Genomic DNA, 26619 nt, shown 5'->3' with positions numbered 1-26619 from the left:
GGCAAAGGCAGGAAGCAGGGAAGAACCTGCATCTTCAAAGGCATACTTCGCTAACAACTCAACCTTTTTGTCTGCAGGATCCTTGAAGGCAGCTGCATCCACCAGCGGCAAGGTAGTGGCCTTAGAGAGGCAGGAAACCAGAGGATCCACCGACGGAGAGGAAGTCACTTTGGACACAAGGTCCTTGGCGAAAGGATATCGCGCTTGGACCTTCTTCAGTCCCTAAAACTTCTTCTCAGGGTGCTTCCAGGCGAATTCTAGAATGGCCTCAAATTCAGCGTGAGAGCTGAACACCTTGGGTGCCGGTCGGGCACGATGAAAGGATACTTCTGGAGCCGAGTCTGAAGTTCCAGGGTCCTCTAGGTTAAAGGTGTCTCTAATGGCCATAACCAATGAGTTCACAGTGTCCACTGAGTCCGAACGGTCCTCCGAATCGGATGCCGAATCGGAACCCTCGGCCGCTAGCTCTCCAGGAGAGTGCGAACGAGTAGAGGCGGCCCTGGAAGAGGGAGACTCCGACCTGGTACGTGGCTCAGGAGAGCCAGAACGGCGACCACAGGAAAACGTCCTCTGGAAGAGTGACGTGTGTGGCCTGAAGAAGTGGTCGGGTGAGACCTGCGAGAGGAACGCCCGTGTCTACCAGAAGACTCGTGGGACGAGTCAGAGGAGACGCCCCTATTATGCTTATGCGAAGCATAGGGAGAAGGGGAACGGGACCTTCTAGAGGGCTGGTGAAGGGTAAACCTCTCCAAGGCAGTTACCACAGAACGGGAGACCTGTGCCAAGTCTGATATAGACTGGGAGAGGGAGGAAACCCAGGCTGGAGGGGCGGCCAAACCCACCGGGTCTGAGGGGGCACCTGGGTTAGAAATAGCAGGGGGGTCTGGGGGAGTAGTGGAGCAGGCAGAACAAGTGGGTTCAGCAGAACCTGCCATTTTTGCAGAACAGTTTTTACAAGCATAATGGGTAACTAATATTCCGATATCTGCTTAGAGGGAGGAACAGTTCTGGGCACAGACATGACAAAAAACTGAACAGTCTCACCCAAGTCTGTGTCCCAGAGTCAGCTGCTGCGAGGAGAACTCTGCACCGTGCTGAGGGAAGAGAAAAGAAACGCCGGCCAGAAGGAGGAAGAGGCCGGGTCCGGGCAAGGAGCTCTGTGATTGGCCCCAGCGCGCGCACCGCGCTGACTGGTGGCCATATCACGCTACCGAGGCGCTTATGCGGCCAGGTGGGCGGAGCTAATGTCCGCCGGGCCACCGAGGATACCGTGGGACTCATTCTGTAATGGCGTCTGCTCCGAACCCCGAGCGCACACGCCGCCTGCAGTGAGCTCTGTGCGCCCGGGGAAGGAGTAGCGGCTGCCGAAAACGAAAGTAAAAAGTGCACCCGCCCGCATGGAGAAGCCTGCGGCGCGTGTGTTATAAAAACACATACACACATTCAATAAAGTGCCCCCTCACTACACACGTTTAATAAAGTGCCCCTCACTGTGCCTGTACTGTAGCCACTGCTCCCCCAATAATAGGCCAGCCCCAGCTATGCAGAAAAAACACAGAGGGTCTCCAGCTGTTGCAAGACCTAGGGAGAAAGCTACTCACCTCACGCTGAAGAACTTACCTAAAGAAGTCTTCAGACTGTGGTCTTCAGCCAGCCTTTCCACCTGCGGCAAGCCAAGCTCATAGCGAGGCGAATAGTAGGGGGGACCCGGACCCATGAGGTACAACCCCAAGCGCTGACCGTTGGCGAGAGGGGGTTAACAGTACATCCAATATGCCTGCCACCTCTCGCAATGGAGAAACAGTGAACATTGCATTCCTGAGTCCCCACCTGAAAACAGAAATAAAAAGGAAGAAAGAACTAACAGTCCCTAAACCTAATAAAATAAAAAAAATATGAGACTTGGTCTGGAGAAAACCAGACCATGTCCACCTCCTTAAGACAGTAAGCAAAAACTGAATTGCTCAGTGGCCTGGAGGAGAGTATATTCTGCTGGGAGGAGCCAACTTTTTGGTTACCATAGTGTCAACCTCCTAGAGACAGCAGCATATACCCAGAGTCTGTGTCCCCCAATGGAGCCGATATAGAAAGCGTTTTTTTTTTTGTTTTTTTTTTATGTTTACGTGTGCTCCCGCAGCAATGCGTTTTTTACCTTTTGTTTGTAAACGCCCCCTTCCGTCATGTGACAAAAAGAGGTGTATTTACCTGGTCAGGTGTCGGAAGGGGAGTGGTCTGAAGAAGCGCCCTGTGTTTGGCGTGAAAGCTGCTTACCCATGTTGCGGGGTGTCCTGGCGTCCAGCCGTTTTATGTCTGCTGCACCTGATTAAAGGCTTTCCTGCACTTTCATCAAACCCAGTATTGCGAGTGCTCCCCCTATTTTCTCTTTCTTTGAACTTTATGCTTTTTATGTGAATGCACTTTGGAGGCGTTTTGAGGCACAGAAGACAGGGTGATAGTGCACCGCTCAGAAGGAGAGGCTCTCCGTTGCACTATAGCGTGATTTTCCCGATGTCAATGCTGTACCAGTGGATGGGCCGCATATGAATAGATGGTAGGGATCGACCGATATCTTTTTTTAGGGCCGATACCGATAACTTATACCGATATTCCGGTATAAGTTATTGGCTGTTTATCCCCCCGCGACACTGCTACAGATCATTGATTTAAAGCGGGCGCTTTAAACCAATGCACTGCAGTGGCTTTTGCGGTGCCATAGACCGCCGCCGCCAACCGCTTCTCTCCCCCTGCCTGTCCGGGGGTCCTATCACCTGGCTACATTGTTGACTCATTTGGAGGCTGTCAGAAATCAATTACCCCTAAAACCTTCTCTTCTGAAGTCTTTAACACAGAACTAGCAATAAGATTTATTTGCTTCAAGTGAATTACTTTACATTTGGGAACAAAGCATTGCAGATTCCATTGTTTGGACTTTTTTTTTTTTTTATAACATCCTTAAAAACCTTTTTTTTCTAGTTTCATGGAATTACTTGTATAATACACACAAATCACAGGCTTACAGAGGGGAAGTAGTAAGACCAGGTGTATCCGGCATCAATTTACAAATCAAAATAGTAAAATTATCTGGCTTCACAAGCTATTCCAGTGTGTACACGACCCTATAGGATCCTTTAAATGCTGCCTATGGGATTTTTTTTTTTAAATTATCTTCAATTAGCCTGTAAACATTTATATCAAATGCATGGCCGAGATAAAGGAGCGCTAAAGGTAAATAAGAACACGCAGCTGTAGTAATCTTTCTTCTGTTCTTATAACCACAATAAAAAATGAGGACTATCTCCTGAGCAAGAAGTCAATACATTTGCCACAGACAGCAAAATGGAGGATAATGTATAGATATTGTTATTTATTTTCCAGCTGCACCACCTACAGCTGTGCTCTCACTTACTGTATGCAAAATCCAAAGGCTGTTCCACCCTCCCTCACCTCCGCCACCATCTTAACTTTTTTTTTTTCTTCACTGAAATTGAAATTTCAGAATATATGTGTCTGCTGTAATTGTTGCGAGACTAGGTGTCAGCCTGATAAGATGTAACTAATATGTCCTTTTTCGGCAGGGCCTGCTTCCCGCACATAATGAATCGGAAAGCTTCTTACCAGCCTTGGCAATTTGGTTGTAAAAACTTCATGGCGGAGATGGATTTGATAATTGCACAGGTGCTGGGGAATAACTCTAGAAAGCATTTCTCCTCTTTAATCCGTTATATTCACATGCCAGGCTCAGGCTACTTTGTATATCTTAAAGGGGCTGGTGCCAGATTTACCATGCAACAATTAATCTGTTTACCTGGCTGAAGACTTTCAAAATGCAGATAATGAAGGAAAAAAAAAAAAATATGTTTTTAGGTTTCAATATAAAACATTTATAGCAGAAAAATGACAATTAAATACATTTTACAATGTTTGTCTTTTCCAGCCCAGGAATAGGGGACACAGCCATCCTGTGAGGCCTTCCCTAGTATAATTTCAGTTCAAAAAAACAGTTCATCATATGACAGTTAATGGAGGAAGATATCCAAAGAGGATTCTTGTTTTCTTATTTCATATACTTCTCCTGTTGCTCAGCCAATATTTTAGCAGATGATTTTGCGTCGTAGAACAGTTCATTGATTTCTTCCACATGTTCTTTCTCAATGCTGTCTTTGCCATTGATTTTAGCGAGGAGGTTAGCTGGGGTCAGCAGCTGGACAGAGTATCTGCGGGGGCACAGAATTTAAATGAGCACTGTCAGATTCAAAAACTTTTTATATATTGTACATCTTGGCAAAACATTAACCTTTCTTATATACTTCACAAATAAATGTTCTCTCCTTTTTATAGATAATTATAAAAAACAAAAACACAAATAGGGGTCCAGGAAGTGAAGGTGGGACTAGCACTCCTCTGTTTGAAAACGGACTAGGAGGTGTAGAGGTTACAGAGCAGCCTGCAGTGGTTGACTAAAGAGACCCAGCAGAGCAGACTCAGGGAGGAAGTGAATGCATGGTGAGTGAGGACTGGCTCAGTGCTTGCCTCAGACACACCTCTTGCTGATCACTGGATGTCAGAATGAGAAAGCAGCAGAAAGGTGAAATTTGTGAAGCAAATGCAGAAGCTAGGCATATAAAGACATGTAAAAAAAAAAAAAAAATCAGCATTTTTTTCTGTGACATGACAGGTATGCTTTTACACCTTAACCCCCTTAAGGACCCGGGGTTTTTCAATTTTTGCACTTTCGTTTTTTCCTCCTTACATTTTAAAAAGCATAACCCTTTTCGTTTTGCACATAGGATTGCTTTTTTTTTGCACCACCAATTCTACTGTAATGTAATGACAGTCATTTTACTCAAAAATCTACGGCGAAACGGAAAAAAAATAATTGTGCGATAAAATAGAAGGAAAAACGCCATTTTGTAACTTTGGGGGGCTTCCTTTTCTACAAAGTAAATTTTTCGGTACAATGACACTATCTTTATTCTGTAAGTCCAAACGATTAAAATGATACCCTACTTACATAGGTTTGATTTTGTCTTACTATCTTCTGACCCCTATAACTTATTTTTCCATTAACAGGCGGTGTGAGGGCTCATTTTCTGCGCCATGATCTGAAGTTTTTATCGGTACCATTTTTGTTTTGATCGGACTTTTTGATCACTTTTTATTCATTTTTTTATGGTATAAAAAGTGACCAAAAATAAGCTATGTTGGACTTAGGAATTTTTTTGCGCGTACGCCATTAACCGTGCAGTTTAATTAACGATATATTTTTATGGTTCGGTCATTTACGCACATAGCGATACCACATAAGTTTTTATTTTTATTTAGACTGAGGGGGAGCGATTCTGATTTTTTATTAGGGAAGGGGTTAAATAACTTAACTTTTTTTAACCTCTTAAGGACCAATGACGTTGTGGAACGTCATGGCACCCTGGGCTTTAAGGACCAATGACGTTCCACAACGTCATGGCATTTTCCGGTCTCTGCCGCTCGCCGGGCAGAGATCGGAACTGGATGCCTGCTGAAATCCTTCAGTAGGCATCCAGGGCAAACGCCGAGGGGGGCCATGTAGGCCCCCCATGTCGGCGATCGCCGCAAATCGCAAGGGAAATCGCCCTTGCGATCTGCGGCGATACCGGGCTGATCGGGTCTCTGGGACCCGACCGCCCGGTAATTTCGCATGATCCCGGCTGTCACAGACAGCCAGGACCATGCTGGAGTATCGGAGCGAGGTGGCAAGCCGGCCACCTCCTCCGATCCCCTGCGATTCTTCGGTTAGTTAACCGACCAATCGCAGGAGGGGGGGGCGGTTACTTCCTCCCGTCCTGCCCGGCCCCTTGAAGTCCGGAGAGGACGGGAGGAAGACCGGAGGACGCGGCGGGGGACGGGGGAGTGCTGGGGACCGGCCCCGGTACTTACCTCGTCCCTGAAGACCCGGATCCTGGCGGCGGAGACGGCGGCGGCGGCGACAGGTGAGTAGATCTTCAGCCGCGGTCGGGCCCTTTACAGCAATGCACGTCGCCGTAAAGCGACATGCATTGCTGTAAAGGGACCCTGTAAACTACAACTCCCAGCATGCCCAGAAAGCCCTTGGCGTCTGGGCATGCTGGGAGTTGCAGTTTTGCAACATCTGGAGGTCCACAGTTTGGAGACCACTGTGCCCTTCCAGATGTTGCAAAACTACACATCCTCAGCATGCCCTTACTGTCCAGGCATGCTGGGAGTTGTAGTTCTGCAACATCTGGCCCTTCAGATGTTGCAGAACTACAACTCCCAGCATGCCTGGACAGTTTTGGCATACTGGGAGTTGTAGTTTTGCAACATCTGGAAGGGCACAGATTGGGAACCACTATTAGTGGTCTGCAAACTGTAGTCCTCCAGATGTTGCAAAACTACAACTCCAAGCATGCTGGGAGTTGTAGTTCGGCAACAGCTAGCTCTAAAGATATTGCCGAACTACTACTCCCAGCATGCCTGAGAATGCTGGGAGTTGTGGTTTTGCAACAACAGGAGGCACACTGGTTGGGAAACATTGTCTGTTTCCTAACTCAGTGTTTCCCAACCCGTGTGCCTCCATCTGTTGCAAAACTATAACTACCAGCATGCACTGATGGACTGTGCATGCTGGGAGTTGTGGTTTTGCAACAGCTGGAGGTCCCCCCCACTGTGAATGTACAGGATACATTCACATGGGCAGGGGGCTTACAGTGAGTATCAGGCTGCAAGTTTGCGATGCAGCAAATTTTGCGCGGCAGCTCAAACTCGCTGTAATCCCCCGCCCATGTGACTGTACCCTAAAAACACTACACTACACTGACACCAACACAAAATAAAAAGTAAAAAACACTACATATACACATACCCCTACACAGCCCCCCTCCCCAATAAAAATGAAAACGTCTGGTACGCCACTGTTTCCAAAATGGAGCCTCCAGCTGTTGCAAAACAACAACTCCCAGTATTGCCGGACAGCCGTTGACTGTCCAGGCATGCTGGGAGTTTTGCAACAGCTGGAGGCACCCTGTTTGGGAATCACTGGCGTAGAATACCCCTATGTCCACCCCTATGCAAGTCCCTAATTTAGGCCTCAAATGCGCATGGCGCTCTCACTTTGGAGCCCTGTCGTATTTCAAGGCAACAGTTTAGGGCCACATATGGGGTATCACCGTACTCGGGAGAAATTGCCTAACAAATTTTGGGGGGCTTTTTCTCCTTTCACCCCTCATGAAAAGGTGAAGTTGGGGGTCTACACCAGCATGTTAGTGTAAAAAAAAAATTTTTTTACACTAACATGCTGGTGTTGCCCCATACTTTTCATTTTGACAAGAGGTAAAAGGGAAAAACGCCCCCCAAAATTTGTAATGCAATTTCTCCCGACTACGGAGATACCCCATATGTGGGCGCAAAGTGCTCTGGGGGCGCACAACAAGGCCCAGAAGGGAGAGTGCACCATGTACATTTGAGGTGATTTGCACAGGGCTGGCTGATTGTTACAGCGGTTTTGACAAATGCAAAAAAAAAAAAAAACCTCACATGTGACCCCATTTCGGAAACTACACCCCTCACGGAATGTAATGAGGGGTGCAGTGAGAATTTACCCCCCACTGGTGTCTGACAGATCTTTGGAACAGTGGGCTGTGCAAATTAAACATTTTGTACAGCCCACTGTTCCAAAGATCTGACAGACACCAGTGGGGGGTAAATGCTCACTGTACCCCTTGTTACGTTCCTCAAGGGGTTTAGTTTCCAAAATGGTATGCCATGTGGGGGTTATTTTGCTGTCCTGGCACCATAGGGGCTTCCTAAATGCGACATGCCCCCCGAGCAAAATTTGCTCTCAAAAAGCCAAATATGACTCCTTCTCTTCTGAGCATTGTAGTTCGCCCGTAGTGCGCTTCAGGTCAATTTATGGGGTACCTTCATACTCATAAGAGATGGGGTTACAAATTTTGGGGGGTATTTTCTGCTATTAACCCTTGCAAAAATGTGAAATTTGGGGGGGAAACACACATTTTAGTGAAATTTTTTTTTTTTTTTTTTACGTATGCAAAAGTCGTGAAACCCCTGTGGGGTATTAAGGCTCACTTTATTTCTTGTTACGTTCCTCAAGGGGTCTAGTTTCCAAAATGGTATGCCATGTGGGTATTTTTTGCTGTCCTGGCACCATAGGGGCTTCCTAAATGCGACATGCCCCCGAGCAAAATTTGCTCTCAAAAAGCCAAATATGACTCCTTCTCTTCTGAGCATTGTAGTTCGCCCGTAGTACACTTCAGGTCAACTTATGGGGTACCTCCATACTCAGAAGAGATGGGGTTACAAATTTTGGGGGGTATTTTCTGCTATTAACCCTTGCATACATGTGAAATTTGGGTGGAAACACACATTTTAGTGCCATTTTTAAAAATTTTTTTACATATGCAAAAGTCGTGAAACACCTGTGGGGTATTAAGGCTCACTTTATTCCTTGTTACGTTCCTCAAGGGGTCTAGTTTCCAAAATTGTATGCCATGTGGGTATTTTTTCCTGTTCTGGCACCATAGGGGCTTCCTAAATACAACATGCCCCCCAAAAACCATTTCAGAAAAACGTACTCTCCAAAATCCCCTCGTCGCTCCTTCCCTTCTGAGCCGTCTACTGCGCCCGCCGAACAATTTACATAGACATATGAGGTATGTGCTTACTCGAGAGAAATTGGGCTACAAATATAAGTATACATTTTCTCCTTTTACCCCTTGTAAAAATTCAAAAATTGGGTCTACAAGAACATGCAAGTGTAAAAAATGAAGATTGTGAATTTTCTCCTTCACTTTGCTGCTATTCCTGTGAAACACCTAAAGGGTTAAAACGCTGACTGAATGTCATTTTGAATACTTTGGGGGGTGCAGTTTTTATAATGGGGTCATTTATGGGGTATTTCTAATATGAAGACCCTTCAAATCCACTTCAAACCTGAACTGGTCCCTGAAAAATTGTGATTTTGGAAATTTTGTGAAAAATTGGAAAATTGCTGCTGAACTTTGAAGCCCTCTGGTGTCTTCCAAAAGTAAAAAATCGTAAATTTTATGATGCAAACATAAAGTGGACATATTGTATATGTGAATAAAAAAAAAATTATTTGGAATATCCATTTTCCTTACAAGCAGAGAGCTTCAAAGTTAGAAAAATGCAAAATTTTCAATTTTTTCATCAAATTTTGGAATTTTTCACTAAGAAACGATGCAAGTATCGACAAAATTTTACCAATAACATAAAGTAGAATATGTCACGAAAAAACAGTCTTGGAATCAGAATGATAGGTAAAAGCGTCTTAGAGTTATTAATGCTTAAAGTGACAGTGGTCAGATGTTCAAAAAACGCTCTGGTCCTAAGGTGTAAAATGGCCTGGTCCTTAAGGGGTTAATGCAGTGTTTTAGCCCCCTCTAGTTGCTATAAAACTGCATGCACTGATCTCTTACACTGTTCAATGCATTGCCATAGGAATGCATTGATCAGTGTTTTCTACGCTTGACTGCTCCGGCCTGGATTTCAGGCTTGGAGCAATCAAATGCCAATCGAACAGCCGGGAGCAAGGTAAGACACCTCCCACTGTCCTGTCAGCTGTTCGGGATGCCGCGATTTCACTGCGGCGATCCCGAACAGCAACGCAGTGTATTCTCCCATTTTAGACGCCACGATCAACTTTGATTGCGGCATCTAAAGGGTTAATACCTGACATCGGCCCGACCAGCGATGTCCGGTATTAGTCGCGGGTCCTGGTTGCTGATAGCAACCGGGACCCCGCAGATACGAAATTTCACAGATCGGGAGCCAGCAACAGGACGTAAATATACGTCCGTGGTCATTAAGGGGTTAAGGACCAAGGGCATAACGGTACAGCCTTGGTCTTTGGTGCTTAAATGTTGGGTTATCGATCCTGGTTAGCTCAGTGGAGCTGATTGGGACCATCTCTGTGAAATTGCGATGTCCCGAAGGAGGTCCCTTACTTGCCTCCCCACGGTCCAATCTGTCCTCTGCTGCTCCAGGAATCCTCAGCAGGCTAGAACAGCAGAGCACCGATAACACTGAACAATGCTGAGGCAAAGCCCAGCATTGAACAGTGTATGCAGTTGAAAGATTGCATGATAGAGATATAGAGATATATATATATATATATATAGATATAAATATAGATATAAATATAGAGATAGATAGATTGATTATATATATCTATCTATTATATAAATCGACCGATATCTGTTTTTTTAAGGCCGATACCGATAATCGGTGGAGGTTAGGGCCAATAACTTATTCCGATATTCCTGTATAAGTTATCGGCTACGCAGTGACGCCAGTGCGCAGCGACGCACCTGACGTCACGGCGTCTATGCAGCGTACTAGGCCGGAGCCTGCCTGGAGTGGAGAAGAGGACCCCCGGAGAAGGACAGCCCGGACCGGTTCACCCTCCACCCGGAATGGCGCCGGACACTACAGGAAGGAAGGATGGATGGCCCGGACCACCCCCATTACGGGTAAGTTTATTTTTTTATTGACTCGGAGGGTGGGGGAGGGGCCCGACCGGTATAGCGGTATGGGCAAAAATCCATACCGGTATACCGCCCAGCACTACGGTGGGGGGGCGGTCGCTGTGCGGGCGGCGAGGCATTATCGGCTTATGGGCAAGGTAATTGCCGATACCGCCCAAAATCGTGATTATCGCCCGATAATATCGGCAATACCGATAATCGGTCGATCCCTATATATGCGCATACTTATTTTATCCCCCCCCCCCTCTGTCCCATTGTCACTCCGGCCCACCCGTTACCACCTTGTCACCCCTGTCCACCCCCTATGCCCCCGTCACCCATGTACACTCCTCTACAACCCCCCTCCCCCCCCCCCCCCCCCCCCCCCCTGGCAGCCATGTACACTCCTCTACACCCCCAATTTCCATCTGTCACCCATGTACACCCCTCTACACACCTGTCACCCATGTACACCTTTCTGCACCCCTCTGTTACCCCTTTACACCTATACCCCCCTGTATTCCTCCTTTGTAAAAGGGGAATCTGGAGGCTGATAAGTGCCTAAAAGGTTTGTTTTGCAGGTATAACAGAAGTATTGTGGCTGAAAGAAAGTCATGATGGCGCGGACCAGATTGAGAAGAGAAAAAAGCAGATTTTAGAAGACATCACATGTGAGTTGCTGTATAAAGCAGCAATGTAATCTGCATACCCACAGATAAATGGATATTGTGCATTGCGGACGTTTCCCCAGGGGATCCCTGCGGAAAATATTTTTTGGTTTTTTTTTTTTATACGAGGGGTTCCACGAGCCAAAAAAAGGTTGGGAAACACTGTAGTAGTGGGTAGAGTTCTACATTTTCAGACCAGATTTTTAAAAACTTTTTATATCTAATGTAATATGTAATTATGTAAAGTAATGACAAATACTTTTGTAATAAGAGTGACTATTTAACAGGGAGTGTGAATAGCTGCTGTCTTAAGAATACAAACCCATTAAAGATTATGTTCAACACTGATGAGTTAAGGAAATTCTTGAAGGAGAAAAAATAAAAAGGAGAGCAGGCATGAAACTGCTGCTTCTAGGAGGCAGTGGCAGCTTACATATTAGGTTTATAAAGGGTAGACGAGAAAGAAAATACCACCATTTCAAATGGCAGCTACAATGTTGCCGTTCCTTTCCTGAAGTTAAAGAATCACTCAGGGCCCTTAATATCATCAGATGTGGAAGGTAATGCACCTGTGCTGTTGTGATACCTGACAGCATACATCTATCTACCTGAGCTGTGAGGTCCAACTTGGCTGTTACTCAACCGGCCCGTCCTTCAGTGTCCTCTCCGAGAGTAGAAGAATGACCAGCAGAGCATACACATCATTTACCTTAATGTTGTCTTGGTGCCGATCTCTCCCAAGTGATTTAAGGCTTCCTCGCTAATGGTAATCCCTTCAGTCTGTGCGCGGATCTTTATAATCTGGATCAAACAAACAAGAGACCAAATTAGAAACAATGTTACTTGATAGGAGGTTTCACATATTATAAAAAATATTTTACTTTTCGTGTACCATATGTAACATGAACAAGATTATAAAGACTGACATAGTTGGAAATGAATGGAGGTTTGGTTAAGGTTGCAGTCACTGTTTTGTTTAAAATCTGTAGCTTTCCTTGGTACCTTTTTGGGTAGATGGAAAAAGTAGAGAAATGGTTTGTAGAAATCAAGGAGTTAAAAAACAAAAAACACACGAATGACTATTTGCTACATCCTTAACGACAATGGACGTAAATGTACATCATGGTACCTTGGTATTTAAAGCACCATGACTTACATTTACGCACCGCCATGACCGCGAGCACCGGAACGATGCTCGCGGCAGGTCCCGGCTGCTATCAGCAGCCAGGGACCCGCCGGTAATGGCGATCTGATGATCATCCATTCAAAATACCGCACTGCCGCAGATGCCGTGATCTGTATTGATCACGGCATCAGAGACGTAAATGTACGTCCTGGTGCGTTAAGTACCACCTCACCAGGACGTACATTTAAGTCCTGAGTCGTTAAGGGGTTAATAAACACTATTGTCCATGTGATTCCAAGGTGAAGTAGTGCCTTAAGAGAGATTTTCCTTCTGTATGCCTCTTGCAGTCAGGACTTGTCCGGATCCCGTATCCCTATGGCTGAGCAGCACTCCAGGAGATCACATCACTACACACATAGTTGGGTTACATGCGCTTTTCATTGCGCTCTAGGTAAGCATTTTGTACAAATCTATACACGTATCTGGGTTAATGCACCAGGCTCCCCGATGGTCTTTTTTTCCCTATATTTATCCTAGAGGAATAGTCAACCAGTTGCCTATAGCAACCAGATTGCTTTTATTTTTCAGAGGCTTTTAAAAAATTTAAGAAGCCAATTGGTTTTGATGGATCTCCTCTGCCTGTGATAGCTGAAGCTGCACGGAGCTCTCATGGCCTCTATGGCCACTGTTTTATTGTCACCCGCCAGCGCGCTCGATCGCCAGCACTATCGGGATGCCTATGCCCGATAGCACTGTCATCTGCTTGCCTCCCCGCCCGCTGCTCTACTCCCCGTCCCCTGCTAACTCTCAGGGAACGGGGAACAGAAAGTAGAGAAGCGAGCGCAGCTAAAGTAGTACTGCACATGCGCAGCACTACGCAAATAGCGTAGGTAGGTAGATTAGTGTAGGAGGTTGTAATTTAGCATAGTTTAGGCACCACAACTCCCAGCATGCCCAGACAGCTAAAGGCTGCCCAGGCATGCTGGGAGTTGCAGTTTAGCCTAGATTAGACAGCGAAGGGACCACAACTCCCAGCATGCCCAGACAGCTTAAGGCTGCCCAGGCATGCTGGGAGTTGTAGTTTAGGCCTACAACTCCCAGCATGCCTAGACAGCTAAAGGCTGCCCAGGCATGCTGGGAGTTGTAGTTTAGCTTAGATTAGACAGCGAAGGGACCACAACTCACAGCATGCCCACACAGCTGAAGGCTGCCCGGGCATGCTGGGAGTTGTAGTTTAGCTGAGATTAGACAGCGAAGGGACCACAACTCCCAGCATGCCCAGACAGCTGAAGGCTGCCCGGGTATGCTGAGAGTTGAAGTGCAGTGAAGTCACCACAACTCCCAGCATGCCCAGACAGCTAAAGGCTGCCCAGGCATGCTGGGAGTTGTAGTTTTACAGAGAAATAAAGTAGTTAGCGTAGCATTAGCTCAATTTTAGCGTAGCTTTAGTTTAGTGTTAGCGCAGTTTTACAGTTTTTAGCGTAGCATAGTGTTAGCGCAATTGTAGCGTATTTAGCATAGCGTAGTGTTAGCGCAGTTGTAGCGTAGCTTAGTGCTTGCGTATTTAGTGTAGTCTAGGCGCACTTTTAGTGTAGTGTTAGCGTAGTTTTAGTGTATTTAGCGTAGTGTAGTGATAGCGCAGTTTTAGCGTAGAGTAGCTTAGTGTTAGCGCAGTTTTAGTGTATTTAGCGTAGTGTTAGCTCAGTTTTAGCATAGCTTAGTTTTAGCGCAGTTTTAATGTATTTAGTGTAGTGTAGACACAGTTTTAGCTTATTTAGCGTAGCGTGTTAGTGTAGTCTTAGAGTAGTTAGCGTAGTGTAGTGTTAGTCCAGTTCTAGCATAGTTGGTGTAGTTGTACACGGCTGTAGTGTAGCTAACTTAGTTTTACAGGCAGATGAAGTGTAGTTTAGAGAGTTTAGCGTGGGGTGTAGCTTAGCTTAGTTATAAAGTGAAGGGGCTACAACTCCCAGCATGCCCAGAGAGCCAAAGGCCGTCCGGGCAGGATGGAAGTTGTAGTTTTGCAAAAGTAGCAGAGGCAGTTGCGCTCTGCTACGTTAATGCAGTATACGGCCACCTGTATAGATGGATGGATACGGTGATCACAAGGCGACTTACCCACCTCCGTTCCTGCTCCGTCACTGGAACAGGGGTGGTAAGTTAGGCTCTCCAGGTACTAACCCATTTTTTGTGTGTGTTTTTCTTCTCGTTTCAGATACGTGAATGCGGAGGACTACATCGGAATCGGTGGACTATGACGATGACCTGCAGTTTTTTCTTTTAATTAAATGGTTAACGAGGGCTGTGGGGGAATGTTTTTCCTAATAAAAATGTTTTACCTTTTGTGTGCTTTTTTTCTTTGTTATTACTTTACATGCTTAGTAGTGGAAGCCGTTGTGTAGACGGAGTCCATTACTAAGTCGGGGCTTTGCATTAGCCCCAAAAACAGCTAGCGCTAACCCCCAATTATTACCCCGGTACCCAACGCCACAGGGGTACCGGGAAGAGCAGATACCAGCAGGCCTAGAGCACCAAATATGGTGCTCTTGGGCCTAGGCGGTAACAGGCCGGCATTATTTAGGCTGGGGAGGGCCAGTAACAATGGTCCCCGCCCACCCTGGTAACGTCAGGCTGTTGCTGTTTTGTTGGTATTTTAGCTGAAAATGAAAAGACTGGAAACCACACACGTGGTTTTTTTTTTTTTTCAATGTTCATTGAAAAAAAAAAAAGTGTGTGGTTCCCCGTCTTTTCATTTTCAGCCAAATACCAACCAAACAGCAACAGCCTGACGTTACCAGGGTGGGCGGAGACCATTGTTACTGGCCCTCCCCAGCCTAAATAACGCCAGCCTGTTACCGCCTAGGCCCAAGAGCACCATATTTGACACTCTAGGCCTGTTTGTATCGGCTCTTCCCGGTACCCCTGTGGCATTGGGTACCGGGGTAATAATTGGGGGTTAGCGCTAGCTGTTTTTGGGGCTAATGCAAAGCCCTGACTTAGTAATGGACTCCGTCTACACAACGGCTTCCACTACTAAGCATGTAAAGTAATAACAAAAAAAAAGCACACAAAAGGTAAAACATTTTTATTAGGAAAAACATTCCCCCACAGCCCTCGTTAACCATTTTATTAAAAGAAAAAACTGCAGGTCATCGTCGTAGTCCACCGATTCCGATGTAGTCCTCCGCATTCACGTACCTAAAACGAGAAGAAAAACACACAAAAAATGGGTTAGTACCTGGAGAGCCTAACTTACCACCCCCGTTCCAGCTCCGTCATCTTCATGCATTGCTACTAGTCCAGTGACTGAGCAGGAACGGAGGTGGGTAAGTGGCCTTGTGATCACCGTATCCATCCATCTATACAGGTGACCGTATACTGCATTAACGTAGCAGAGCGCAACTGCCTCTGCTACTTTTGCAAAACTACAACTTCCGTCCTGCCCGGACGGCCTTTGGCTCTCTGGGCATGCTGGGAGTTGTAGCCCCTTCACTTTATGACTAAGCAAAGCTACACCCCACGCTAAACTCTCTAAACTACACTTCATCTGCCTGTAAAACTAAGTTAGCACTACACTACACTAACTACTCTAAGACTACGCTAACACGCTACGCTAAATAAGCTAAAACTGCGCTAACACTAAGCTACTGTATGCTAAAACTGCACTAACACTAAGCTACTGTATGCTAAAACTGCACTAACACTAAGCTACAGTATGCTAAAACTGCACTAACACTAAGCTACTGTATGCTAAAACTGCACTAACACTAAGCTACTGTATGCTAAAACTGCACTAACACTAAGCTACTGTATGCTAAAACTGCACTAACACTAAGCTACTGTATGCTAAAACTGCACTAACGCTAAGCTACTGTATGCTAAAACTGCACTAACGCTAAGCTACTGTATGCTAAAACTGCACTAACGCTAAGCTACTGTATGCTAAAACTGCACTAACGCTAAGCTACTGTATGCTAAAACTGCACTAACACTAAGCTACTGTATGCTAAAACTGCACTAACACTAAGCTACTGTATGCTAAAACTGCACTAACACTAAGCTACTGTATGCTAAAACTGCACTAACACTAAGCTACTGTATGCTAAAACTGCACTAACACTAAGCTACTGTATGCTAAAACTGCACTAACACTAAGCTACTGTATGCTAAAACTGCACTATCACTACACTACGCTAAATACACTAAAACTGCGCTAACACTAAGCTACGCTAAATACTCTAAAAGTACGCAAGCACTAAGCTACACTACAACTGCGCTAACACTACGCTAAATACGCTATAACTGCGCCAACACTATGCTACGCTAAAAACTGTCAAACTACGCTAAGATTAAACTAAAGCTACGCTATAATTGAGCTAACGCTACGCTAAAATCGCTCTAACACTAAGCGAACTACTTTATACCTGTGTAAAACTACAACTCCCAGCATGCCTGGGCAGCCTTTAGCTGTCTGGGCATGCTGGGAGTTGTGGTGACTTCACTGCACTACAACTCTCAGCATACCCGGGCAGCCTTCAGCTGTCTGGGCATGCTGGGAGTTGTGGTCCCATCAGCTTAACTACAACTCCCAGCATGCCCGGGCAGCCTTCAGCTGTGTGGGCATGCTGGGAGTTGTGGTCCCTTCGCTGTCTAATCTAAGCTAAACTACAACTCCCAGCATGCCTGGGCAGCCTTTAGCTGTCCGGGCATGCTGGGAGTTGTAGTCCTTTTGCTGTCTAATCTAAGCTAAACTACAACTCCCAGCATGCCTGGGCAGCCTTAAGCTGTCTGGGCATGCTGGGAGTTGTAGTCCTAAACTACAACTCCCAGCATGCCTGGGCAGCCTTTAGCTGTCTGGGCATGCTGGGAGTTGTGGTGCCTAAACTATGCTAAATTACAACCTCCTACACTAATCTACCTACCTACGCTATTTGCGTAGTGCTGCGCATGTGCAGTACTACTTTAGCTGCGCTCGCTCCTCTACTTTCTGTTCCCCGTTCCCTGAGAGTTAGCAGGGGACGGGGAGTAGAGCAGCGGGCGGGGAGGCAAACAGATGACAGCGCTATCAGACATAGGCAGCCCGATAGCGCTGGCGATCGAGCGCGCTGGCGGTGGGTGACAATAAAACAGTAAAAGTCGGGACACAGAGGCCATGAGAGCTCCGTGCAGCTTCAGCTATCACAGGCAGAGGAGATCCTCTCCCTGTGATAGCCAAACAGACTGCCGTGCGCATCGATGCGTGACGGTTAAATATGTCACATGACAAGAGTGAGCCAATAGGATGTGATGGAGGCGGAGCATTTCATTCTACAGCACTGCACCGCCTCAGCCGGTGATCGTTTGAGTGCACTGTCATGTAAGAAGCTGGCTTCTTACATGACAGTGGGCTCAGCCTATCCCCGGCTGAGGCGGAACATCGCTGCAGCCGGTGATAGGCTGACAGCTCTCTGACGTTCCCGTCTCCAGAAAGAGCGTAAGGCAGACGTAGGAACGTGCGTTAAAGTTTATTTTGTTTACCTTTTGCAGCCCAGGCATAGGGATACAGCATACAGTATAGAGTGTCAGCGCCGGCGGCCCGCAACAAACAGGAAGACGAGGAGGGCAGCGCTTGTGGGTGTTTGAGTATTTTCCCCTATGGAGACAGCGCTGGGCTGGTCTGATAATTTTGTGGGGGGGAGGGGAGGGGGGAATACAGTGGAACCGTCATAAGTTACAAAAATACCGTGATCATACCGCCCAGCCCTACTCCCATACTGACTAACAGGCATTGTGCAAACAGCTTCATAGCATTAGCTGCATAGCTTCCCTAACTTATTGAGTTACTGAAACCATGTAGCTCACCAAGCTACCCCGTTTATGCAATTCCTATTAAAGTAAATTGTTGTTAGTAATATATTGTATAAAACAGCTTGCTCAACTGATTTTCGCTTCTTGACCACCTATGGCAGCCACAGGCAGGTAGTAGGCGCCAGGGAGCCCTCCTACCCCTTTCATTCAAAAACAGCACCACACCTGTTCTCAAATTGTGTGTGTTATTACAACTTGGCTCTGGGGCTGCAACGATTAATCAATGAAATAGCTAAAATTGTATAACGGGACTCGTTGTCGACGAATCCAGTTATTGAATAATCGGCTAATTCGTTGCAAAGGGATGCCTGGCGCCGGCAGTCATGAGGCTGCTGCAGGGGGGTGCGGTCGGTCAGGCACTATGTCTGCAGGTCCAGCAAATCCCACACCGCTGCAGCCTCTATAAGTTAAGAGCACCTGACCCCTGACGCCCAGTCCCAGAGTGGGTGCCGCTGGATGCGGTGCAATTGCTGTGGGATCAGCTGTTACTCATGGCTCTGGAGTTGCACACCGAGCTGCTGGAGACCGGCAGGGAGCTGACTCAAATGAGTGACCCATGACAGGACGGGGTGTGCTGGGGGCAGCTGTCAGCTGGGCTGCAGATATGCCAGGTGTGGAAGGGTGGCTGCCCTGATACACTGGGATGTGTAGGGTGGAAACCATGTTTGTGTGTCTGTCATTATAGTTTGCAATAGTAAGTTTGGTGGGGCCAGCATCAGTATATAGTGTAAGGTGACATGTGTCACCACTGCTGTACGCCTACTAGGTGTATAGCCTATGTGACATCATAGCATGTATTTGGTGGTGCCAGTATCAGTATATGGTGTGTACTACACACACACTGCTATATAGTGTCTGTAGTACAGACACTAGGGTGCAATGCTCTGCACATACACTTTGCTATACACATAGTGGTATGTTGTACATCTACACTGCTACACACATTGGGGTATGTGCAGAGCATTTGCACCCTAGTGTGTCTGTATTACTACAGTGTCTGTACTACAGACACAGGTGCAATGCTCTGCGGTCTGCACATACCCCCATGTGCATAGGAGTGCTATATAAAAATTGTAAAGTAAAAAAAAAATAATATATATATATTTAATATATATATATATATATATATTTAATATATATATATTTAATATATATATATTTAATATATATATTTAATATATATATATATATATATATATATATATATATATATATACATACATATATATATACATACATATATATATACATATATATATACATACATATATATATACATATATATATACATATATATATACAAATATATATACATATATATATACACATACATACATAAAAAGATTTAGGCTTCTTTCACACTGCCATGACTATCATTGGGGGAGCCGGGCAGAATAGCGGGAGAAAAATTACTGCATGCGCAGTCTTTCTCCTGCTATTCCTGTCAAAAAACAACGGTGCCCGACAGCCCCCATGATAGTAAATGGGAACCGTCGAGACCAGTTGTTGCCCGTTGTTCCCAGCCACAAGAACGGCCAAAATTGCTGCGGTTTGGTCACATCACATATTAATATGGCCATTGTACATAATTTTGTCAGGTAGAATCAGCAAAACCCCCTTTTTTTGGGCATTTTGACGTTTTTCCGATTTATCAATGGAATAAACAACAACTAATCAATTATTAAAATAATCGTTAGCTGCAGCCCTACTTTGCTCCATTCACTTCAATAAAACTTAGCTGCAATATCACAACCAGAGGACACATCTAGTGTCTAGTTTTTGTGAAGAAATCAGCTCTACTGGATAACCCCTAATTTTTCAGCTAATTTTTTGTGGGAATTTTCAATTATGGGGTGTCAGGGTTTTGTAAGTGACTTTCAAGTGAAAAACTGTCTTGACGTTGGAGTATCTATTGACCACATCATCTAGGTGGTTAAATAGCTGGCATATGTGTCGTCTCCAATGACAACTTTAGATGACCAATAGTTGCTAACAATTATCAGGTAGGAAGCTGTGTGTGCTGAGAGCTCCCACTGACCACATTGTATTACCCTCCATATACTTAGCCTGAGCGGCTGGTCTTCTCTCTGCAGGTCCCTCCGATGCTACCGAACATCTGGTGCTGCTGTTGGTCCGGTCTCGGCAGCTCTCGGTGGTGCAGGCGGCTCCCTTCTCCTGCAGCCTGGGGCTCCGGACCGTTTGCGCTGCGGAGCTCCGGTGACGTCTCCATTCGGGTGGTGGGGCTTCCCCTGGTCCTGGACAGTCCGTAACTGGACTGTGAGGTCACCGCTGTATCTCCTGGGCTTCTGTATCTTCGGCCCTCCCTGGTTCTTGGCGCCATTGTCTGCCTTTGTGGGCGAGGCTTCCATTTCCGGGCCTGGTTGCTGTGGTGACTCCCGCCGTGGAGTGCGGACTCTGCTGTAATCCCTGGCCGCAGCATGGATCCAGCTACAGTGGGGACTTGTGTGACTGATTGTCTCTCCTCTGCCCTTCCCTGGGGAACTGCAAGTTACTGCCTTATAGCACCCTGTGGTTCCCTATTGGAGTTCTGGCCTCACTCTTTAAGGACTTTTGCTGGACTGCCTGCTGAGCCTCCACAGTCCCCCAAAAGACCTGCTTATAATACTGCTACTATGGACCAGCACTTCTCTGAACTTTTGGCTGCCTTTACCTCATGCCAGTCAATTATGGTTACCGAAGTGGATGAACTGCGGCAAGAGTTTGTTATCCTACGACATGAGACCCAAATGATCCGTGAGCACACTAAAGAAGTGGAGCGTAGGGCCTCTACGGTGGAAGACATTTTACACCCACTGCCGGAGCGGGTTGACTCGCTGCAGTGTCAGGTTACGGGGGTTCTGAGTCGCATGGATGACATGGAGAACCACTTGAGGCGCAATGACATCCGCCTCGTGGCCTCCCTGAGAAGGTGGAAGGGAATGATCCTGTGCTGTTCCTGGAAACCTGGCTGAGGAAGAGTCTTCCCGTGGACACATTCTCTCCTTATTTCTCCGTTGAGCGGGCCCACCGAGTCCTGGCTTGGCCTCCTCCTGGTGGCCCTCCACAACCCTTCCTGGCCAAACTTCTACACTTCAAGGACAGAGATGCTATTCTCTGGGCTGTGCATATCAAGGGCAAGGTCATTTGTGATGGAAGCAGAGTGTCCTTTTATTCTGTGGAGCTTGGCAAGCAGCGGATGCAGTTCACAGAGGTCCGGGCGAAGGCAAGGGCTACTGCTACTCTGTATCCTGCTCGTCCGAGAGTAGTGGATGGGGTCTCTAAGTTCTTTACATCTCCCACTGACGCTCTTAACTTGGGTGGATGCAGACCCTCCTGTCAGAACACCGGATTGAACTGTACTGGACTACCTTGCTAGAGACTGTTCTTCATGATTGTCTTTAGATATTGGTTAGGGAGCTAGATCTTGCTTAGGGTTCCCTAGGTTCCAGTCTCTCTATGGTTTCTCTGTGTAGTTTTCTTTAGTTACTGACCGCATTAGTTTATGGTGGCGGGAGTTTCTTTTTGCACTAGTTTTTAAGTCTCATTTGGCGTTCTTTTGACGACCCGTAGCAGTTGTACTTAGGGTCTAGGTCTGCACTGTGTTTAGGAATAGCTGTTTACTATGTCCCGTTTAGTGTTAGACAGGGTTTTCTTGGGGGATGTTTTGCTTATGTTGCCTGTGTAAACATGTTTTGTGTCTGTGCTCCGTTTTGTCTTTCTGTTGGTTGTGTGTGGTCCCGATACTCTACCCTTTTTTTGCCCTGGTCCTCCTTTGGTCTCTCCTGTTTCTATATAGTATTAATTTATATGATGGGGACCCTAAAAGGTGGTTAGTTGCAATGTTTGGGGGCTTAAAGAGGTATTTTGGGCAAAGACATCTTATCCCCTATTGAAAGGATAGGGGATAAGATGTCTGATCGCGGGGGGCCCGATGCTGGGACCCTCCGCGATCTCCCTGCAGCAGCCCGCATTCTATGTGTAGCTGCATCTGAAGTTTCGGAAACCTCCGGGCTTCCGAGATGGGGATGTGACGTCACGCCACGCCCCCTCCATTCATTTCTATTTCTAGTCGGGATTACGTTACTAAATAAACCCCTATGTAGTGCTCTGTGATCCTTCTTTGGGGAGGATCAGGATGTTTGGGGAGGATCAGGTTTTCTTATCCTTTTTGGACATGAAGGAACATTATAGCATCCCTGAAAATGCCTTTTATAGGAAAATTCAGGTTAGGCATGCGGTTCTGGCGCAGTTTGGCTCCCTGACGTTTACTCCTGTGTTTTCTGATGTGGAGCTTCTCCTGGGCACTACGGATATTTTGAAACCCCTTACTCAATATTATGCTCTCCTTCAGACATTGGGGCCTGATCCTTTTTCACAAGCCTTTCATAAATGGGTGGCTGATATCCCGGAATTGTCTGATTGTCAGTGGAAGGAGGTTGAAGGCTTATTATTCCACTGTAGTACGTAGTAGAGATATGCTGATCCAATCTAGATATGTTTTGAGGTTGTAATTTACCCCTGCTAAGCTTAAGCGCATTGGTGTTTCTCCTTCTGATATAGGTTTTCAATGTTCTTCGGCAGTTGGTAACCTTTTTGCATTCTGTGTGGGAGTGTCCCGTCATTGCTCTCTTCTGAAGGGAGGTGATTGGGTTTCTGGCCAGGAATCTCTAGGGCCGGGGGGGGGGGTTACCGGGATGTATGCTTGTGTGTTTGTGTTGGGCATCCTCAGGTTGGGTCTCAGAGGCGCTCTTCTGTCCTAATGGTGCACGTTTTTACTTACTCTGAACTAGGGGTGGGCGGTATGACCAAATATGTATATCACTATTTTTTTAACTTACAGCGGTTCCACGGTATATAACGGTATTTTCAGCCCCACCCCAAATCATGTGACCAGCCCGTGCTGTTCTGCCCCCAGCGCGCACCCCAATCATGTGACCCGCGTGGCCAGTGATAGGCTGAGCCCACTGTCATGTAAGAAGCTGGCAGCCCCCAACAAAGAGGAGGAGGGCAGTGCTTGACATCTGTGAGTAGTACCCCGCTGGGCTGATCATTAATTGGGTCACATGATTTGGGGGGGGGGGGGGGGGAGAGAGTCGGTGTTCGGCTTCCCCCCCATCCCCCCCAAATCATGTGACCCGATTAATGATCAGCCCAGCGGGGTACTACTCAGATGTCAAGCACTGCCCTCCTCCTCTTTGTTGGGGGCCGTCGGCGATGGAACTCACTGTACACCAGTGGTCTCCAACCTGCGGACCTCCAGCTGTTACAAAACTACAACTCCCAGCATGCCCAGACAGCCAACGGCTGTCCGGCATGCTGAGAGTTGTAGTTTTTCAACAGCTGGAGGTCCGCAGGTTGGAGACCACTGCTGTACGCTCTATCCCTATGCCTGGGCTGCAAAAGATACAGAAAATTGACTTAACTCACCCACCTCGGCCGCACACTGGGGACGGGGGAGGACAGCCGTCAGCCTACCACTGACCGGAGCAATGCCCGGCCAGTGATAGGCTGAGCCCACTGTCATGTCAGAAGCCGGCGGCCCCCAACAAAGAGGAGGAGGGCAGTGCTTGACATCTGTGAGTAGTACCCCGCTGGGCTGATCATTAATTGGGGGGGGGCCCAAGCGCTGTGCTAGGCTGATAATACATTCCCGATTGGGTGGGGCCCAACCGGTATTGCGGTATGGGGGAAAATTCATATCGTGCAGCCCAAAAAATTCGGTATTCGGTATGAACCGGTATACCTCCCAGCCCTACTCTGAATATCTGTTTTTGTGAGGGAGCCTATAGTTGGGACCTATGGAAGCTGTTGTATATGTTTTTCCTTGTTTCCCCTTGGTGGTGTTTGTTCATTAAAATGCTGAATTTAAATAAATACTTTTAAGTTATATACGTCATATGGAGTGTTTAAGATTAAGACTTTTTGTCACGAAGATTGGTTAATTAACATACCACACTGTAATTTGTATTAAGTCAATATTAGCAAAGTGATAGAAACAATATAGAGGTCTTGTGCCAAGCGGATGATCTTCCTAATTTTGTAAGACACAGTGACACTGCACATAATAAGCATGGAGCTGGCACCATGCGCCAAGAAGCCAGTTCTTACTGCTGAGTGATAAGGGGTAGAGCCTGGATAATGGTATTGTGTGTTGTACTGCTGAGATAGCAAGTCTCATATAATACAGGTATTTTTCACTTTGGCAGCTCTGTAAACAAGATAGCAGGAGGCGCCTGCTTAAATTAAAACTGGGAATGCACAACAAGTAGACAGTCTGTGAGCGCTCAAAGAACTTTACAGACTGCTATTTGAGAAATGGCGCATAAACACCAGGCCACGTAATTTACAGATCTGAATCTGAATGTTCCCTCCTTAATCATTTAAACTGAAGCTCTGATCTGAAGCCCATTTAATTACTACATCAGGGAATTGCAAAATAATTCTCCAATATGTACGTATAGGAGGCACAAAGGGGGGGGGGTTAGGTAACAAAATAACAAAAGTCAAACACTGGTCTGATGAACCTATAGGAGAGTATTTTCAAATAGATATCCTACAGATGTTGTCAGGGGGACAGTTCACATGCATCAGCTTTGTTGCAAAAAATACGTAAAACGGTCCTAAGCATCTGAATGGGGCTTATATTCAGATGTTCAAAATTGTTCTCATACTGTGGCCCTCCAGATGTGGCAACATTTTAAATGCCAGCGTGCCCGGACTGCCAACGGCTGTCCCAACATGCTGGGAGTTGAAGTTTTGCAACATCTGAAAGGCCACAGTTTGAGACCAATGCCCTGACATGATGACTGAACCTACAGATGAAACAACAGTCTTATAATACAATGAATAAATATATATATATATGATTCGTAATGCATCTCACCTGCTTCATTTCCTGAGGGGTGTAAAGCATGGTGCGGATAATCATCACTCTATCCAGCAGGTCCAGAGGGATCCCGTGAGGGGAAACCACATCCTCAGTGCCTCTACAATCATAGTGGAACGCAAACATCTTTGGTTAAACTAAACTCTCTCAACTGTAAATAAGTTGCAAAGAATATTTCTGTGAACACATGTCCTATACAAACATCAAGAACCGTTCAGTACCTTATGACGCAGTTCCCTCGGTTAGTAGCGAAGATGACAATGGGGGCGAGTGATGATTCCAGGGCTCGGTGGAGATAAGTAAAACATTCAATGTCTAGCATGTGAACTTCATCAATAAAAAGCACTCCGGGAACAAGCTCTGCAATGCCCTGGTCAATGTATTTGTTCACCACTTTGTTGATTTCGCCTCTCAGTTTATCTGGTAAATAAAAAAAAATGTTGTTATCTACAGCTAGTATACACATTTACCATTAGCATTCAAAAATATAGCAGTCTCTCATTGAAACACAACTCACTCGGATATATAGATTATACTGTATGTATATTATATATATATATATATATATATATATATATATATATATATATATATATATATATATATATATATACACATATATACACATATATACACATATATATATATATATATATATATATATATATATATATATATATACATACACCGTATATACTCGAGTATAAGCCGAGTTTTTCAGCACGATTTTTCGTGCTGAAAACACCCCCCTCGGCTTATACTCGAGTGAACTCCCCCACCCGCAGTGGTCTTCAACCTGCGGACTTCCAGAGGTTTCAAAACTACAACTCCCAGCAAGCCCGGGCAGCCATCGGCTGTCCGGGCTTGCTGGGAGTTGTAGTTTTGAAACCTCCGGAGGTCCGCAGGTTGAAGACCACTGCGGCCTTCAACATCATCCAGCCCCCTCCCACCCCCCTTTAGTTCTGTACAGTACTCACCTCCGCTCGGCGCTGGTCCGGTCCTGCAGGGCTGTCCGGAGAGGAGGTGGTCCGGTGGGATAGTGGTTCCGGGCTGCTATCTTCACCGGGGAGGCCTCTTCTAAGCGCTTCGGGCCCGGCCTCAGAATAGTCACGTTGCCTTGACAACGACGCAGAGGTGCGTTCATTGCCAACGTACTTCTGCGTCGTTGTCAAGGCAACGCCTCTATTCCGGGCCGGAAGCGCGGAGAAGAGGCGCCCCCGGTGAAGATAGCAGCCCGGAACCACTATCCCACCGGACCACCTCTTCACCGGACAGCCCTGCAGGACCGGACCAGCGCCGAGCGGAGGTGAGTACTCAGAACTAAAGGGGGTGAGAGGGGGCTGGATGATGTTGAAGGCCGCAGTGGTCTTCAACCTGCGGACCTCCGGAGGTTTCAAAACTACAACTCCCAGCAAGCCCGGACAGCCGATGGCTGCCCGGGCTAGCTGGGAGTTGTAGTTTTGAAACCTCTGGAGGTCCGCAGGTTGAAGACCACTGAGGGCGAATGATGAGAAGAGGATGATGAAGGGGGGGTGTGGGATGATGAAGGGGGGTGGGGATGATGACAAGGGGATGATGAAGGGGGGGATGTGTGGGATG

General features: G+C 46.5%; 1 protein-coding gene across 2 annotated transcripts in view; it reads right to left on the bottom strand.

Annotated features, from left to right (window-relative positions):
* Positions 1 to 2120: 2120 nt before the first annotated feature.
* RUVBL1 (RuvB like AAA ATPase 1) overlaps positions 2121 to 26619 on the bottom strand; it is a 55576-nt gene continuing 31077 nt past the window's right edge. Inside the window, exons 8-11 of one of the 2 annotated variants that reach the window (XM_056524844.1) lie at positions 25242 to 25440; positions 25018 to 25120; positions 11874 to 11965; positions 2121 to 4214 (exon numbers count right to left, since the gene is read on the bottom strand). In XM_056524844.1, the coding sequence (XP_056380819.1) occupies positions 4055 to 4214; positions 11874 to 11965; positions 25018 to 25120; positions 25242 to 25440 (554 nt within the window). In that variant the 3' untranslated portion in view covers positions 2121 to 4054. The remainder of the gene's footprint in view (positions 4215 to 11873; positions 11966 to 25017; positions 25121 to 25241; positions 25441 to 26619) is intronic. The other variant, XM_056524843.1, reaches the window with a different exon arrangement.

This window comes from Hyla sarda, chromosome 6, assembly GCF_029499605.1.
Source record: "Hyla sarda isolate aHylSar1 chromosome 6, aHylSar1.hap1, whole genome shotgun sequence".
Classification (NCBI taxonomy): domain Eukaryota; kingdom Metazoa; phylum Chordata; class Amphibia; order Anura; family Hylidae; genus Hyla; species Hyla sarda.
Note: the sequence above shows the minus strand (reverse complement) of the source record. Positions and strands in the feature narration are given on the sequence as shown.